The 15,338-nt window shown below is 40.6% G+C and overlaps 1 protein-coding gene across 1 annotated transcript in view; it reads right to left on the bottom strand.

Moving 5' to 3' along the window:
• Nucleotides 1-15,338, bottom strand: part of SLC35F3 (solute carrier family 35 member F3) — a 95,487-nt gene that overhangs the window by 23,692 nt on the left and 56,457 nt on the right. The window contains exon 3 of the mRNA XM_054973993.1: nucleotides 2,106-2,325. Coding sequence (XP_054829968.1) covers nucleotides 2,106-2,325 — 220 coding nt within the window. The remainder of the gene's footprint in view (nucleotides 1-2,105; nucleotides 2,326-15,338) is intronic.

The following is a 15,338-nucleotide window of genomic DNA, read 5'->3' as shown; positions in this document are numbered from 1 at the left end:
GCATCCTTATGGAATATGCTAATAGCCAAGTGGCCCTGATCTGAGGATACTTAAATATGAAGACTAGAACCATGAATGGACAAGACAGATCTCCCTACCAACCTGAAAAAGGCCTTAGGTTTGCATAAAAATCTGAAATCTAAGAAAAATACATTGGGAGGATTAAAAAGTCCTCAAGTGATAAAAGGAGCACCTGTAGCTTTAATAAGATGCCCTTGGTAGCTGATGCTAGGCAACCATAACAGTTTAGCTAGTATTCCAGACTTGGGCCGTATCCCCACAGTCTAAAAATAGCACGATATTCATGGAAGGTTGCCGGCTTCCTCATGTGATTTTTGACACCATCCATTAACAAAATGCCACAAACGTGATTTGTGGAATTTTGTAAATGGATGGTGTCAAAAATCGCACGAGGAAGCCGGCAACCAACCTTCCGTGAGTATCGCGCTATTTTTAGGCCAAGAGGAAACGGCCTTGGTTCCTGTAAGTAAAAGGTAGGGGGAGGAAATAGAGTCCTTTCCAGGAGACCAAGCCGAGCTCAGCTGGCACCATACAACTGGGCCACAGGGGAGAGGTTGCCAGGGAGGGGAAGGTGAATATAGAGGGTCAGACAAAGGCAGGTGAGAAGACGGAAAAGAGGGAGAGGCTATGGGGGGCAAGGAAAGAAAGAGGACATGGTGGGGGGGAGGACAAATGAGATACCTTGCAGGTCCACACTCGTACTTTTATAATTGGCATCAGCAGTTCAGCATATCTAAGAGGAGGATGCTGGATTACTTCTAATGTCTTCCTGGGATTGCATGTCTTTGGAGGGACAGACTAATCAGGAAATTATTTCCTGCAGGTGGTTGGAGAATGCCTGGTGGAATTAGCTTGGAAGGAAGGGCAGGGAGAAAAGTTACAAAAATAACCCCAAATGGTCCACACCCCAGTAATGGCAAGCAACAAATTTTACTTACTCATTTAAAGCATTTGGAAGCCACCTTTCTATTCAAATAGGATCCCCAAGGCCCCAAAATAAAAAACATTAAAATGTTTAAAACAATTTGAAATTTAAATTTAAACAATATTTTAAATAGTATAAAAATAATTCAATAAAAACACACACACATAAACACACAACACAAATTGCATAGAAGGACCAATATCAATTATTGGGGGTATGCCAAACAAAACATCTGGTTACCATAAAGACTACAGGGCCAAACAAGTGGTTGAATCTTGCTGCAGTCATAACCTTTAATGAATGAATGAAACAATTTATAGCTTGCCTTTCTCACTCTGAAAGGGCAGCTCAAGGCAGTTTACAACACTAACAAAGCTAGCAATAAATTAAAATCAGGATTTAAAAACCAAAGCCAGTACCAATACCATAACATCAACACTAATTTCCACCAGTAATTTACCTACCAAGTCAACATTCCTCAAAGACCCATCTAAACAAGACAGTTATGCATGGCTGTGGAACTAAGCCATACAAAGTTTTCCATGCAAAGAACATCTGCACAGAGCTTTAGTATTAAGGCTTTATGAGCAAGGAGAAGCCCAGTTGCTCAATACATGCTGATATTTGTTCTTTGAAGGGAAAGCTACCTAAAAACAGAATTGAATTACTGTATAATCTGTATAGATGTTGATAGCCAGGCAGGTCTGGCAGGCCAAAAACTGTTGTCTCTGTCAAGGTACAATTTATGAAAAATGACTATACTTTTAGCAAGTAAAGTATTAATAGGAATTTCTGTAAAAGCATACATGCGATATCTTCTCTAATCTGTGCATGCTTGGGGCAGTAATATATTAATTAGTTTTTTAAAAAAAGAAGCCACAAGAGTGCCAAGGCAAAGTTACAATTATAATATCTGGAAGCTAGAATTATAATAACCAGAAGTAAGATTGTTTTGCAATGAGCATATTAATTTAAAATCCTAGGAAACCCTAGGAAAAAAAGACTGCAAGAGCTATTTTAAAATCTAAAAGGCAATCTGTTATAGTCCAGTGGCATCTTAAAGACTAACAACATAGTGTCATTTTCCCAATAGGGAAACTGCTGAAAACATTAAAACATAAGATGGTGAGTGGAGAAAGAAAGATCATAAATCACTTACCCTCACTCCCATGAACCTGTCCCTGAGAACAATCCATGAAAGTAAAAACACAAAAGCTTTGTTGCAGCAGAACAACACGGAAACATCCGTAGTGTTTATTTTTTTTATTGCATGTAAGTACAGGTAGTTTGTTAGTGTCCAAAGAACACCGAAAGGTGCTGCCTTGGTAAAAAATGCCTTCAAAGTCAAGCCGTTATCTCCAAAAAATCGACAGCACTCCCTAAAATAAGAAAAGGAAATTATTAGATCCCATAGAAATACATACTTTACTCAGAGTCTGCAGTCCTGGTACAATACAAGTCCTGGTGATCTTTCTGCTGAGAAGCTCCTTTTGATAACTAGGACCCAATGAAAGCATTAAAAGGAGCTCTCCCTGTCCTGACTTTGTCATTACTCCTGGAAGGTAAGTTTGGGAAAGAGAAGGGAGGGAATCTTGCAAAAGGGTTGGTGGGTAGGTGTGAGTGATGGCCTTCAGGCCTCATCATGTTCCCAGTAACATTTGTGGAACATGATGGGTCTCTGGGATTTGGAATGGGGCAAGCTTTAAAATAATACTGATTCGGGCCAAATCCAAACTGAGCCCAATTATCTTCTTTTAGGAGAACTCATTCTGAATCAAGACAGGACATCTTAGCCACTATCTCAAATTTGTAAATTTTTATAAAACATGAAGTAGAACTGAACAATAAAAAATTAGGCTCTTGGATCTGAAAAAGTGTCAGATTTAAACGTGATGCTATGACCATCCCTGCCTGCTCTTGAAAGTATCAGAAGTCGACATGGGCACAAACAGCACTACAAACGAAAAAACCCACGAACAGCCCGTTTGTCTGTTCACGAACAAGCCATTCATGAGGCCCCATTCTAAACGAACAAGTGGTCATTGCAAGCCTTGTTTGTTGCCTTCGTCAGCTGTTCATCAAGCCAGACAGTCTGGCGCCTTTCAATCAATTCCCCTGGCAACGGAGGCAGGGACTGAACTTTGTCTGAACTCCTTCTGGTTTTAACCATTCAAAGTACTTCCAGCAGAGAGTCCCATTTTTGCCACTGTGAAGAGAAAATGACAACAAAGGGGGAGACCCATGCATCATGTCTTTCCCAGGGTGTAATCTCTCTGAAACTTGGGGGGGGGGGTCTTTGGAGGACAGTGAGGACTATGTCCCCTGCAAATTTGGTGGGTATAGGACATTGGGAAGGTCAGTTTGTGGGGTGTTTAAAGGGCCCTTCCCCTTGCACATGGCAGGAAAGGGCCCTTTAAACTATCAGCTGGCAGGCCACAGGGAGGAATCCCCCCTGCCACCTGCCATCTGATCGTTTAAAGGGATCTTTAAAGGGCCACGAACAACGAACATGTTTGTGAACAGGGTCATGTTCGTTACTGTTCGTTGTTTGTGGATGGCAACGAACAACAAACATCTTGTTCGGGGTTTTTACCCCCATTGGTACCCATGTCTAATCAGAAGTATATAAAACATATATGGGAGAATGTTATTACATTTGAGATTTAATTTTCAGCCTTGTTGCAAACATGATGTAATGGCTGCTAACTCTTAAGAGAGAAAAGATGAAGGTTCAAGAGAGCAACATCAGCTAGTTCAAATAGAGTCTAGAACAAAGAACCATTTATATTATCCTAATTGTGCCAAAAGAGAGACACTCCAACTGTAGAGTTTTCATGTAAAAAGTAACAACTGTGCAAGACAGAGACGCACAGCTACAACTGAAAGAATATAGTTAGACAGCAGCCTGGTATAATATAAGCAGAGTTCACAAGTAGCTTTGTTACAGTTTTCCATGTTTTGATCATGTCCAGATTAGATTATTGCAATGTGCTATATGTGGAAGACTATTTAGAAATGTACAGTCTCAGACAGAGACGTCTGGTAGTTAACCAGAACTTGCTAACTTGGACATATTTTGCCAGGCAAAAGATTGTCACTGCCTTCCATTTTTTGTCCAAGTATAATGTAAAGTGGTGCTGTTGACCTATAATGGCATGGGACCAAGATATTGAAAAAGTCACATCTACCCATATGAATCTGTTTTTTAAAGCATTGCTTCGGAAGCTCTGGGCAATTTCACCATGACAAATTGCCATGAAAGGTGACAACTGCCAATGGACTTCCGTGTCTATGGAATATTCTCCCTGGAAATGTTTTCTGTGACACCATCTTTATTATTTTTTAGGTGCCAAATTAAAACAATTTATTTTTTGAGTTTGGGTAAATAATGTATTAGTGTTTCTCTGCATGTGTGTTGTTGCTTCCTACTGTTATTGTGTTAAGGGATTAATTTGTTATTTTTGTATTGGCATTGGAATTTACTGTACAGTTTTGATTACTTTTACCTTTTTTCATCCACAATGCTTCCCAAGACAGTTTATATAAGATAAAGAAAATTATATTTAATTGAGTCTTCTAACATTTTTCTAAGTAGCTATAAGACACATTAGGGACTTGATACCAGAAAATGGAAACAAAAGTTATAAATAAACACAAATGTTAAATGTTCTGAAAATTTTACAGTGAATTTTTAATCTGAGTTGCAGGGCATGTTTTATATGGGGGAAGCCAGAGGCTCTGCCTGAGAGCCTCCTGCTGGGGGACTTAGACTGTGAGGCGGGAGAAGGTGCTCGCAGTGGTGGGGCAAGAGGGAGTAGTCCTGTCTCAAGGAGGGGGGAGGGTGCACCAATGGGTAAGAAGGAGCTGGGGAGGCAGCTGACCTGGCTCGCTCATTATCACCAGCCTCCCCTTTCCCCAGTTGTGCCTGCCTAAACAATGGCCTCTGTGGTTGAGGTTTGCCAGGGGTGTGTGACCCTGCATGTGAGCCAGCACAGCCCATGCCTGCCACAGAGGCAGTCACTCAGGAAGCTGTGCTCAAGGCACTTCTAGCTTGGGAATCATGGTGGTCTGACGCAGTTCAGGGAGCTGAGCTGTACAAGTTGCTGTTTGTCAGGGCTGGTGGGGTGCTAGGTCGCCCACGGCCCACTGCTCTCAGGCGGAGAGCAGGCAAGAATGCTTGAGACCCCGAGGGCGTGTAGATCTTGGCTGAGGGGGGGTTCTGCGCAAAGGATTCCCTCCCAGCCTTGAGGTCCCGCTCTAAGAAGGGTGGCAGAAATCTCTGCAGCAGCTTTGGAGTCATTGAGTTGGCATAGGATTGCCGTACCCAAGCTTCAGTAACTAATTTGGACTAATCTGAACATCTGAAACAGTGATTACAACCCAGAAAAGACCCGGCAAGGTAAAGATCGTTATCTCTTCTACGAGTTTGAAATTGGACTAGAGGATTTAAATTCAAGCAGAAAGCTGAAGTAGAAAGTTTGAAAGGACTAATTAAGTTCACCCTGGCAAAAGAATTGTATGAAAAGAAGCTTTTAGAAAAGAATTAGAGGCGAAGAAAGGATTATTATTTACATACCTGTGGTTTAAAGAGATAGAGAACTGTGGGAACGGAGAAACATCGTGAGAGAAAGTAGCAGTACGATGACGGGGAAGGAACAGGAAGTGCGAGGCTAGAGCAGCTGTGAAGGGAAAGGCGGAAGCAGAAGTGCACCATTTTGAAAGAGGGCAAGGGCAAGCCCTCATTGCAACCAGAAGTGGGCCATCTTGGAGAAGGGTAAGGGCAAAGCTTTGATTTAAAACCATAGAGAAAAGACGCCCACCATTTTGGACAGTTAAAGCGCTAACTTTTGGACAAAATACTAGTAAAACAAGAAATTTAATTTGGGAACTTAAATACTTAAGCCATGGAATTGCGAAAGAGAGCAGACTCGTGGGAGCAGAGCAAATCGAGCCCCACGATGTCGAAAAAAGACTGGCAGTCAGCATTTGATAATTTGGATAAGAAAGTGGCTGAAGGCAACAAAGAACTAAAAGATGTAATACAAGAGATGATGAAGGATCTCAAGGAGACAATTAAATCTAATGTGGTGGAGTTAACAAAGAGTATCGATGAGGTCAAGAAGGAACTACAGATGACACAGCAAAAAGTTAACGAGGTGGAAGAAAAGACGGAGAAGCTAACCACTACATTTAAAGCAGAAACTACAGGCTTGAATGAAAGAGTGGCGGTGATGGAATGTAAATATATGGAGAGACAACTTAGATTTCGTGGCGTTCCGGAGGAGGAGGGGAAGGTAGCCCAAGAACAGATATCGGAAATATTAGCAGAATTCTTGAATAAAACCATGGAAGAGATCGTAAGACATGTGGACGTGGCGTACAGAATTAATTCAAGATATGCAGCTCAAAAAAATCTGCCTAGAGATATGATTGTGCAGTTTACTACCAAAAAAATGAAAGAAGACATTGTGAGCAAGCAATTTCAAAACTCACTGGTAATGGAAGGAAAAAAGGTGAGAATAATGAAGGAGTTACCTAAAAAAATTCTGATAAAAAGGAAAAAATATAGAGATCTGACTCAGATTTTGAAAGAGTTGAATATAAGATATAGATGGGAGATTCCAGGGGGTCTGAGTTTTGAATTTCAAGCAATTAGGAGAACTATCAGATCGCGGCATGAGATGGAGATGGTCTTGTTGGACAATGATAAAGACTTACCTAAAAGACCCAGAATTTGATTATGGAGTGTAAAGTAATATCATGGAATGTAAACGGACTTAACTCACCTTCCAATCGTAAAACTATTTTTCATTGGCTATCCAAGCAACGTTGTAATATAATTTGTTTACAAGAGACCCATGTTAAAAAACAAGATCAAAAGTACTTAAAAAATTACAAATTAGGAAAAGAATTTGTCGCCGCAGCAAAACAGAAAAAAGAGGAGTTGTGTTATATATCAAGGAGGAGCTGCAACCTAAAATGATATTTAATGACTCTGAAGCCAGATATCTTGCAGTGGAAATTATTTGGAACTCCCAAAAGACACTAATAGTAGGGATTTATGCACCAAATGGAGCTAAAGACAATTTTTTTAAAGAATTACAGAAGCAATTAGACGGAGTGACTTATGCACAAATAATCCTGCAGGGGATTTTAATGGAGTGGTAAACTTACAGGAAGACAGGAAAACAAAGGGGACTCAAAAGAAACGGGGGTTATTGCCAAAATCTTTTTTTGAAATACAAAAACAAGAACATTTGGAGGATGTGTGGAGAAGAAATAACTCCAAAGCCAAGCAATTTACCTATTATTCGGCAAGACACTCGTCGCTATCGAGAATTGATATGATCTGGGCCTCTAAGGAATTGGCAATATGGACTAAAGAGGTTGAAATTATGCCCAAAGTAAGCTCAGATCACAATCCAGTTATGTGGAGATTTGTGAAATGTTATAAACTTAAAATCTATTATCTATTACTTTATATTAGCTCCACATATATTTAAATTTAAACTAACTAACAGTCGGATAAAATATCTACTTTAGTAATTCTAACAATATCTATTAACTCTAAGTCCACTTACACTTGGGCTAACAATTAGCTAATACTTCACTTCATATTTTTGAAGTTAATAGATAGGGCTTAGTTGAATAAAAGAGTAAGTAAACATGAGATAAGGAGTTACAGAAAAAGGGGACAGATTGGGAATAGATTAGGCTATAGGGTTGGAAAGCTGTTGGAAGTCTTGGAAAAGGGGGTGAGGGAAAGGGTGGTGGAAAGGATAATGAGATACTATTTGAAAGTTGTATATTAATATTCTCACCTAATAAAAATTTTCCAAGAGATTTGTGAAATGTATCAAAAAATTTAGATGGAAAATTAACGAAGATTTACTGCAACAGGAGGGCAATCTAGATTTGTTACAGAAAGAAACCAGATTTTTTATACAATATAATTTGGATAAATCTGTACCAACGTATAAAGTATGGGATACATACAAAGCTGTAATGAGAGGTGTCTTAATGGACTTAAATGCGAGAGACAAAAAAAGAAAAGAAGAAAAAAGGAAAGAAATTCAGGAAAAGATAAAAATCAAAGAGACTCAATTAAAGAAAAGACCGGGGGAAAAGAAACTACACCTGGAGATAAAGATTCTGCAAGAACAATTAAAAGCAATGGACAACAAAGAATTGGAATGGGAATTGAAGAAACTAAAACAAAAAACATTTGAGGGTGCCAACAAGCCGGGGAAATATTTAGCTTGGCAATTAAAGAAGAGGAGGGAAAAAAGAGTGATAACTAAGATTACAGAAGAAGATAAGATGTTAATGGGTCAATCAGCCATAAGTAGAGCATTTTATAAATTTTATGCCAAATTATATCAGAGTAAAGTGGTAAAGGAGGATAGTATTGATCAATATTTGAGCAAAATTGACTTACCAAAGCTATCTGAGAAGTGGAAGCGAAAACTAAATGCTGAAATAACAGAAACAGATGCAATACAGTCGACTAAATTGGGGAAGGCACCAGGACCTGATGGAATAACGGCTACATTTTATAAAGTAATGGCAAAAGAAGTGGTGCCTTTCCTGAAAAAAGTGATGAATGGGATCTTAAAGGGACAAAAGATTCCGGAAACCTGGAATGAGGCTAATATATCACTGATTCCAAAAGAAGAACAGGACCCATGCAATGTAAAAAATTATCAACCTATATCACTGTTAAATAATGACTACAAGATTTTTGCGAAAATATTGGCGGAGAGGCTGAAGGAATGGCTGGCTGAATTTATTGCAGAAGAGCAAGCAGGATTTTTACCAAACAGACAGATTAAAGACTATCTAAGGACTGTAATAAAAGCAATAGAATACTATGACAGACACTGTGAAAAGGAAGTTGGTTTCTTTTTTGTGGATGCAGAGAAGGCTTTTGACAATTTAAATTGGAATTTTATGTTCGCCAAAATGGAGAAGTTACAGATGGGAAAAGAGTTCATCCAAGTGGTAAGAACTATATATAAAGACCAGTGTGCAGCAATCGTAGTAAATGACGAATTAACTAAGAGACTGGAAATACGGAAGGGTACAAGGCAAGGTTGCCCATTGTCTCCACTGTTGTTTGTCTTGATATTGGAAATTTTATTGATGCAGATACGAGAAGACGACGCCATAAGAGGTTTGAAGATTAAGGGATTTACATACAAAGTCAGAGCTTTTGCGGATGATGTAATGGTTATTGTAGTGGATCCAATCCAAAATATGCCAAGATTGTTGGATAAGATAAAAGAATTTGGTGATTTGGCTGGATTTTATGTTAACAAAAGAAAATCTTAAGATATTGTGTAAGAATATGGTGAAACAAAGACAACAAGAATTAATGGAAATTACCAACTGTGAGGTAACACATAGTAAAATATTTAGGAACAGAGCTTACTGCTAAAAATTTTGACTTATTCAAGAACAATTATGAAAAGCTGTGGCAACAAATTGATAGAGACTTAATCAAATGGAATAAGTTGAATTTGTCGTGGCTAGGAAGAATAGCAGTAATTAAAATGAATGTACTTCCACGAATTATGTTTTCACTGCAAACAATGCCAATAATAAGAGACAACAAGCAATTTGACAAGTCGCAAAGGAAAATATCGGACTTTGTATGGGCAGGGAAGAAGCCTCGAGTGAAGATGAAAGTTTTATGTGATGCCAAAGAAAGAGGGGGATTACAATTACCAAATATAAGACTATACCATGAAGCAATATGTTTGGTGTGGCTTAAAGAATGGATGTCGTTAGAGAATCTTAAACTCTTAACTCTCGAAGGATATAAAAAATGTTTTGGTTGGCATGTGTACTTATGGTACGATAAAATTAAAGCGGACTCTATGTTTCTGCATCATTATATTAGGCGAAGTCTCTTCACAGTTTGGCAAAAATATAAAAAATATTTGGATGAAGGTATCCCGACGTGGGCGGTGCCAATGGAAGCCATTGACCCGAGGATAATTTATAATAGGGAACAATGTGTGTCATATAAAGAGGTGTTGAAAATGGAGCAGAATATGATTAAGCTTAAAACAGAAGATGAAGTATCTTATTACGGATGGTTCCAATATAGGCAGATTAAAGACTTATATGATTCGGATGGTATAAAATCGGGATTTAAATGGAAAAACTCGGAATTAGAAGAATGTATACTACAAGAAGGCAAGAAAAAGATTTCTAAAGTTTATAAGATCTTGTTAAAATGGTATACAGAAGATGAAACTGTTAAAGTCCAGATGGTGAAGTGGGCTATAAACTGCAATAGAGACATAACAATGGAGGCATGGGAATACTTATGGAAAAATACATTGAAGATATCGACTTGTACTAATATTAAAGAAAATGTTTACAAGATGGCCGTTTCCACACACGTTGAATAATGCACTTTCGATACGCTTTAGTTCACATTTGTAACTGATTTTCCATGTGTGGAACAAAAAATCCACTTCTAAAGGATAACTAAAGTGCATTGAAAGTGCATTATTCAACGTGTGTGGAAACGGCCGATGATATATAGATGGTACTTAATGCCGAAGAAAATATCATATGGGAACAACAAAATGTCAGATAAGTGCTGGAAATGTAAAAACCATGAAGGTTCATTATATCATATGTGGTGGACCTGTGAGGTAGCAAAGCAGTTCTGGGGAGATATTATAGAAGCTATGACTGCAATTTTACAAATTCAAATAAATAAGAACCCAGAACTGCTGTTGTTGAATTTGAATATGGAGGGGATTCCCAGGCAATATAGAACATTATTATTTTACATGACAACAGCGGCAAGAATTTTATACGCCCAGAAGTGGAAGACAAAAGAAGTACCATCTATTGAAAATTGGATACAAAAATTGCTGTACATGGCAGAAATGGACAAAATGACAAGAAAGCTGAGAGAACAGAATCCAGAGGAATTCTTTAATGATTGGGGGAAACTAAAACAGTATTTGGAAACGAAGTGGGATGTAAAGGGAGAAATGTGGGTGCTAGATAACTATTAATTTGGCAGAAGGGAAGAGAGGACGATCTTTACAAGAGGAGAAGAGATAAGTTAGAAACATGTTGTAATTGTTAATTTGATATTAGGTTTTTTATAGTTTAACATATAATATCTATTTTAGTAGTATATTAGAATGAATAAGAAAAGAAAAAGGGATATAAGTAGTAGATTTAGACAGCGGGTTGGAAAACTGTTGGAAGTCTGAGATAATGGGGGGAGGGGAAAGGGTGGGGGAATATGGAAATGAGGGTATTAATAAAAAAAATGTGTAATATTAAATTTTACTCACCCAATAAAAATCTTTTTTTTTTTAAAAAAAAAGGAAGCTGTGCTCAAGGCAGCTATTCCAGGGGGCATCGCCCCGAGCAGCCCAGGCCAGGGTTCCATTTGGACTCTTGCAGCTGGACTCTCCCCCTTGAGCAGAGGAGAGAGTGCAGTCACAGGCTGGGGTGACTAGGTACTCACTTTTGCAACTCTTCTCCAATGATGGGCACATGATCCCTTGAATGTCTGCCTCTCAGGATCAGAACTCCAAGCAGCCACGGGAGCAGAACAGCCAGATCAGATGAGGAATATTTCCTCACTGGAGGGGCAGCCATCATCTGCTTACCAGCAACACCTGTGATGATGGAGCTGCTGCTGCTGCTGCCCCCAGCTACGGACAACCCTCCCAGGATGTGGCAGATCTGGCCATGGCCTGCATGTGGCCTGGCCCCTCGCCACACGTGTCTGTTTCCCTTTCAGGCAGGTGACCCACCAGGAAGGCCAGTAAGCATGGCTGTTCCAGCTCCTGGTGATTCTTCCTGGCTGCTATTTGAATCCTGCCCAAGGAACAGTTAGCAACATGCAGCCAATATCCTCTTCACTGTTGGCAGTTAATTAAAGTCTGTGTCGAACAACTAGTCTTTCCTCGCCTCTTTGCTCACCTGTGGCTAAAAGCAGCTCCCCCCAGCCTCCACTTCCTCTTTGGCAGCACCGAAGCACATCCCTGGGGATATTCCCAACCCTGGGTCACCAGGGAAGCAGTAGCCCTGAGGATTCACCAAGCACCTCAGCCCTGTTGGGTGGCTTGGGCCCTGCGCGGAGTGGGTGTCCAGTTATCTTATGGGGACTGCCACTGCACATTACTCCCATACGGCCTGAACATAGACCACTATAGTCTCCCATCCCACCTGAACACAGACCACTACAGTCTCCCATCCCACCTGAACATAGACCACTACAGTCTATTTTAAGGACCTTTTGACAAGTGCTGGATCTCCAAAGCAAGGCCGGAATGAACATGGAAAGAGAAACTGAGGAGAATAATCAGAGAGTTCATTGAGGAAAATCAAAATAAAAGCATGCAGTCAGAGTAATATTCAAGTACACTGCAGTACAGTCCCAGCACTCACCCAAGACTTCCTACACTGTGCAGTGTATTTCTTACGGAACAGAAGACTGAGGAGGTGGAAAGCACCTCCTCAGTAAGCAGGCTGGGAGGGAGATACTACCTATTTTTTTTCTCTGTGTGGATGTCATTAAGTTCAAGAAGGGGGCTGCATGGCAAAGGTGCCAAGTGGAAGTCCAGGCAGCAGCGCAGGGAATAAATCCAAAGAGAGTTAAGAAAGTAGAGCACATGGAGGGGAAATAATTATCTCAGCCAATGACTGATTAGGTAAGGGACAGCCAAACCTTTGTTAGATAGCAGGACAAGTGGGCTGGTCAAGGATCAGAAAGGGGTAAAGACTGGGGCCACAAATTTGTGGAAGAACAGCAGCAGCAACAAGCAAAAGCCCTTAATACTCAACAATGAGATCTTTGCACCCTAAGGACTTCCTGTAGTGAAACACTTCCTGTAGGATGGAACTGATGGAAAACAGTTTAGCACTAGCAATCCAAAGGTGCAATACTTATTATGCCACTAATAAAATTACTTCCTTGTCTCCACGGATGTCAGAATTTACCTGAAGAGGTCAACGGGAGAGGCGTCAAAGAACTCCGAAAGGGAAAGAGAAAAGCAAAATCCTCATTGCTCTGAAGCATGAGGAATTTACTGCAGTGTAGGCAGGATGCCAACATCACAGTAGAAAGATGCAGTAATGTTTCCAGCCATTCAAAAACCAGTGACAGCATTTAAATAAGTGCCTGTGTAATATTTTCAGAAACTCATCCCTTTCAGAAAGCTCTGTCAAGATCTTCCCAGAAGACAATCTCTCCCACAGATTACGACCCCTTGGAATGTTAGCCAAATCTAGTATTAGCACCCCAATATCTTGTCTCTGAGTAATATATGGAAGGTAACCACACTGCAGGAAGAATAGCCTTGGTATGAGTATAGCTACATACATGATTTTTTAAAAATGTTTAAATCCAGGGAGATAGACGGTTGAAGGCTGGAGATGATGCAATTACACAAAAAGCCAAAGATTCAAAAATGGTAGAACATTGGGGTATGAAAAGGAGTTACATTACTAGTATATTTATTATTTATTTGGTTTTTAAACTGCTTCTCTTCAATTAAGAATTCAAAGCAATTCACAACGATTACATCAGTTAAAAACTACTATAAAATGGAATATATTTAATAAAATTATAATAAAACAACAATAAAACAATAAGTACATATACTTAAAACCACTCTATTACTAACTAGAGATGGGTATGAACAGGAAAAAAACAACAACCATGATGTTTGTTGTTCGTTGCCATTCACAAAAAGGAATCACGAACAACCACGAACATAACCCTGTTCACGAACACGTTCATGGTTGGCTTTTCGTGGGAGGGAGGGGGGAGACTTGGAAGGGAAGAAAGTTCCCTGCGCCATTTGCAAATGGCGTGGGGAACCTCCTTCCCTTCAAAGTCTCCCTCCTTCTAGCTGGATAGAGGGAGGGAGGGAGGGGAGACTCTGAAGGAAAGAAGGTTACCCATGCCGCTTGCAAATGGTGTGGGGAACCTCCTTCCCTTCAAAGTCTCCCTCCTTCCAGCTGGCTGGAGGGATGGGGGGAGACTTTGTCAGGAAACCCCTGACAAGTGGCTGAGTCGGGGGTGAAGTGCAGCAGCAGGGAGAAGGGCATTTCACCCTGGCAGGCTGCACTCAGCCGCTTGTCAGGGGTTTCCCCTGAGTAGGGGATTTAAATGTCCTTCTTCCTGCGCTGCGCAGCAGCAGGGAGAGGGAAATTTAAACCCCGGCAGGCTGCTACAATCAGCCCTTGTCAGGGTTTTCCCTGACAAGCGGCTGAGTCAGGGGTGAAGTACCCTTGGGCTTAGATTGGGGTTTCCAGGGCAACAGGAGTTCAGACAGAGTTCAGAAAGTCCATGCCTACTGTTGCCAAGGGAATTGATTGAAAGGCACCAGACTGTGTGGCTTGACCAACAGCTGATGAACACCATGAACAGGTGGTTGTTGGGGGTTTTCCGGGCTGTATTGCCGTGGTCTTGGCATTGTAGTTCCTGACGTTTCGCCAGCAGCTGTGGCTGGCATCTTCAGAGGTGTAGCACCAAAAGACAGAGATCTCTCAGTGTCACAGTGTGGAAAAGATGTAGGTCATTTGTATCTACTCAGGAGGGGTGGGGTTGAGCTGAGTCATTCTGTAAGAGTTTCCCCGGGTGTGGAATGCTAATGGCGGGAGGCTTCACTGTATCCTGAGGAGGTTCTTTTGCATATGGATTGGTGCTTGATGTGCTAATCTTCTCTGCAGGGCTATTGTCGGGTGTGGAGTGTTTTGTTGGCCTGGTGTTTTTCAGAACTGGAGCCCATGCTCTGTTCATTCTTAAGGTTTCTTCTTTCCTGTTGAAGTTTTGCTTATGCTTGTGAATTTCAATGGCTTCCCTGTGCAGTCTGACAAAGTAGTTGGAAGTGTTGTCCAGTATTTTGGTGTCCTGGAATAAGATACTGTGCCCTGTTTGCGTTAGGCTATGTTCAGCCACTGCTGATTTTTCAGGCTGTCCAAGTCTGCAGTGTCTTTCATGTTCTTTTATTCTTGTCTGGATGCTATGCTTTGTGGTCCCGATGTAAACTTGTCCACAGCTGCAGGGTATACGGTATACTCCTGCAGAGGTGAGGGGGTCTCTGCTGTCTTTTGCTGATCGTAGCATCTGTTGTATTTTTCGGGTGGGTCTGAATACTGCTTGAAGGTTATGCTTTTCCATAAGCTTTCCCATCTGATCAGTAATTCCTTTGATATATGGCAAAAACACTTTTCCTGTAGGTGACTGTTTTTCCTTGGTTGTTTGATTCATCCTGGGTTTGATTGCTCTTCGGATTTCATTTCTGGAGTAGCCATTTGCCTGAAGTGCGTGGTTTAGATGATTAATTTCCTCATTGAGAAAGCGCGGCTCACATATCCGTCTTGCACGATCCACTAATGT

The sequence above is a fragment of the Eublepharis macularius genome, chromosome 1, assembly GCF_028583425.1.
Source record: "Eublepharis macularius isolate TG4126 chromosome 1, MPM_Emac_v1.0, whole genome shotgun sequence".
In the NCBI taxonomy this organism is placed as follows: domain Eukaryota; kingdom Metazoa; phylum Chordata; class Lepidosauria; order Squamata; family Eublepharidae; genus Eublepharis; species Eublepharis macularius.
The sequence above is the reverse complement of the archived record's forward strand: the minus strand, read 5'-3'. Positions and strand labels throughout refer to the sequence as shown.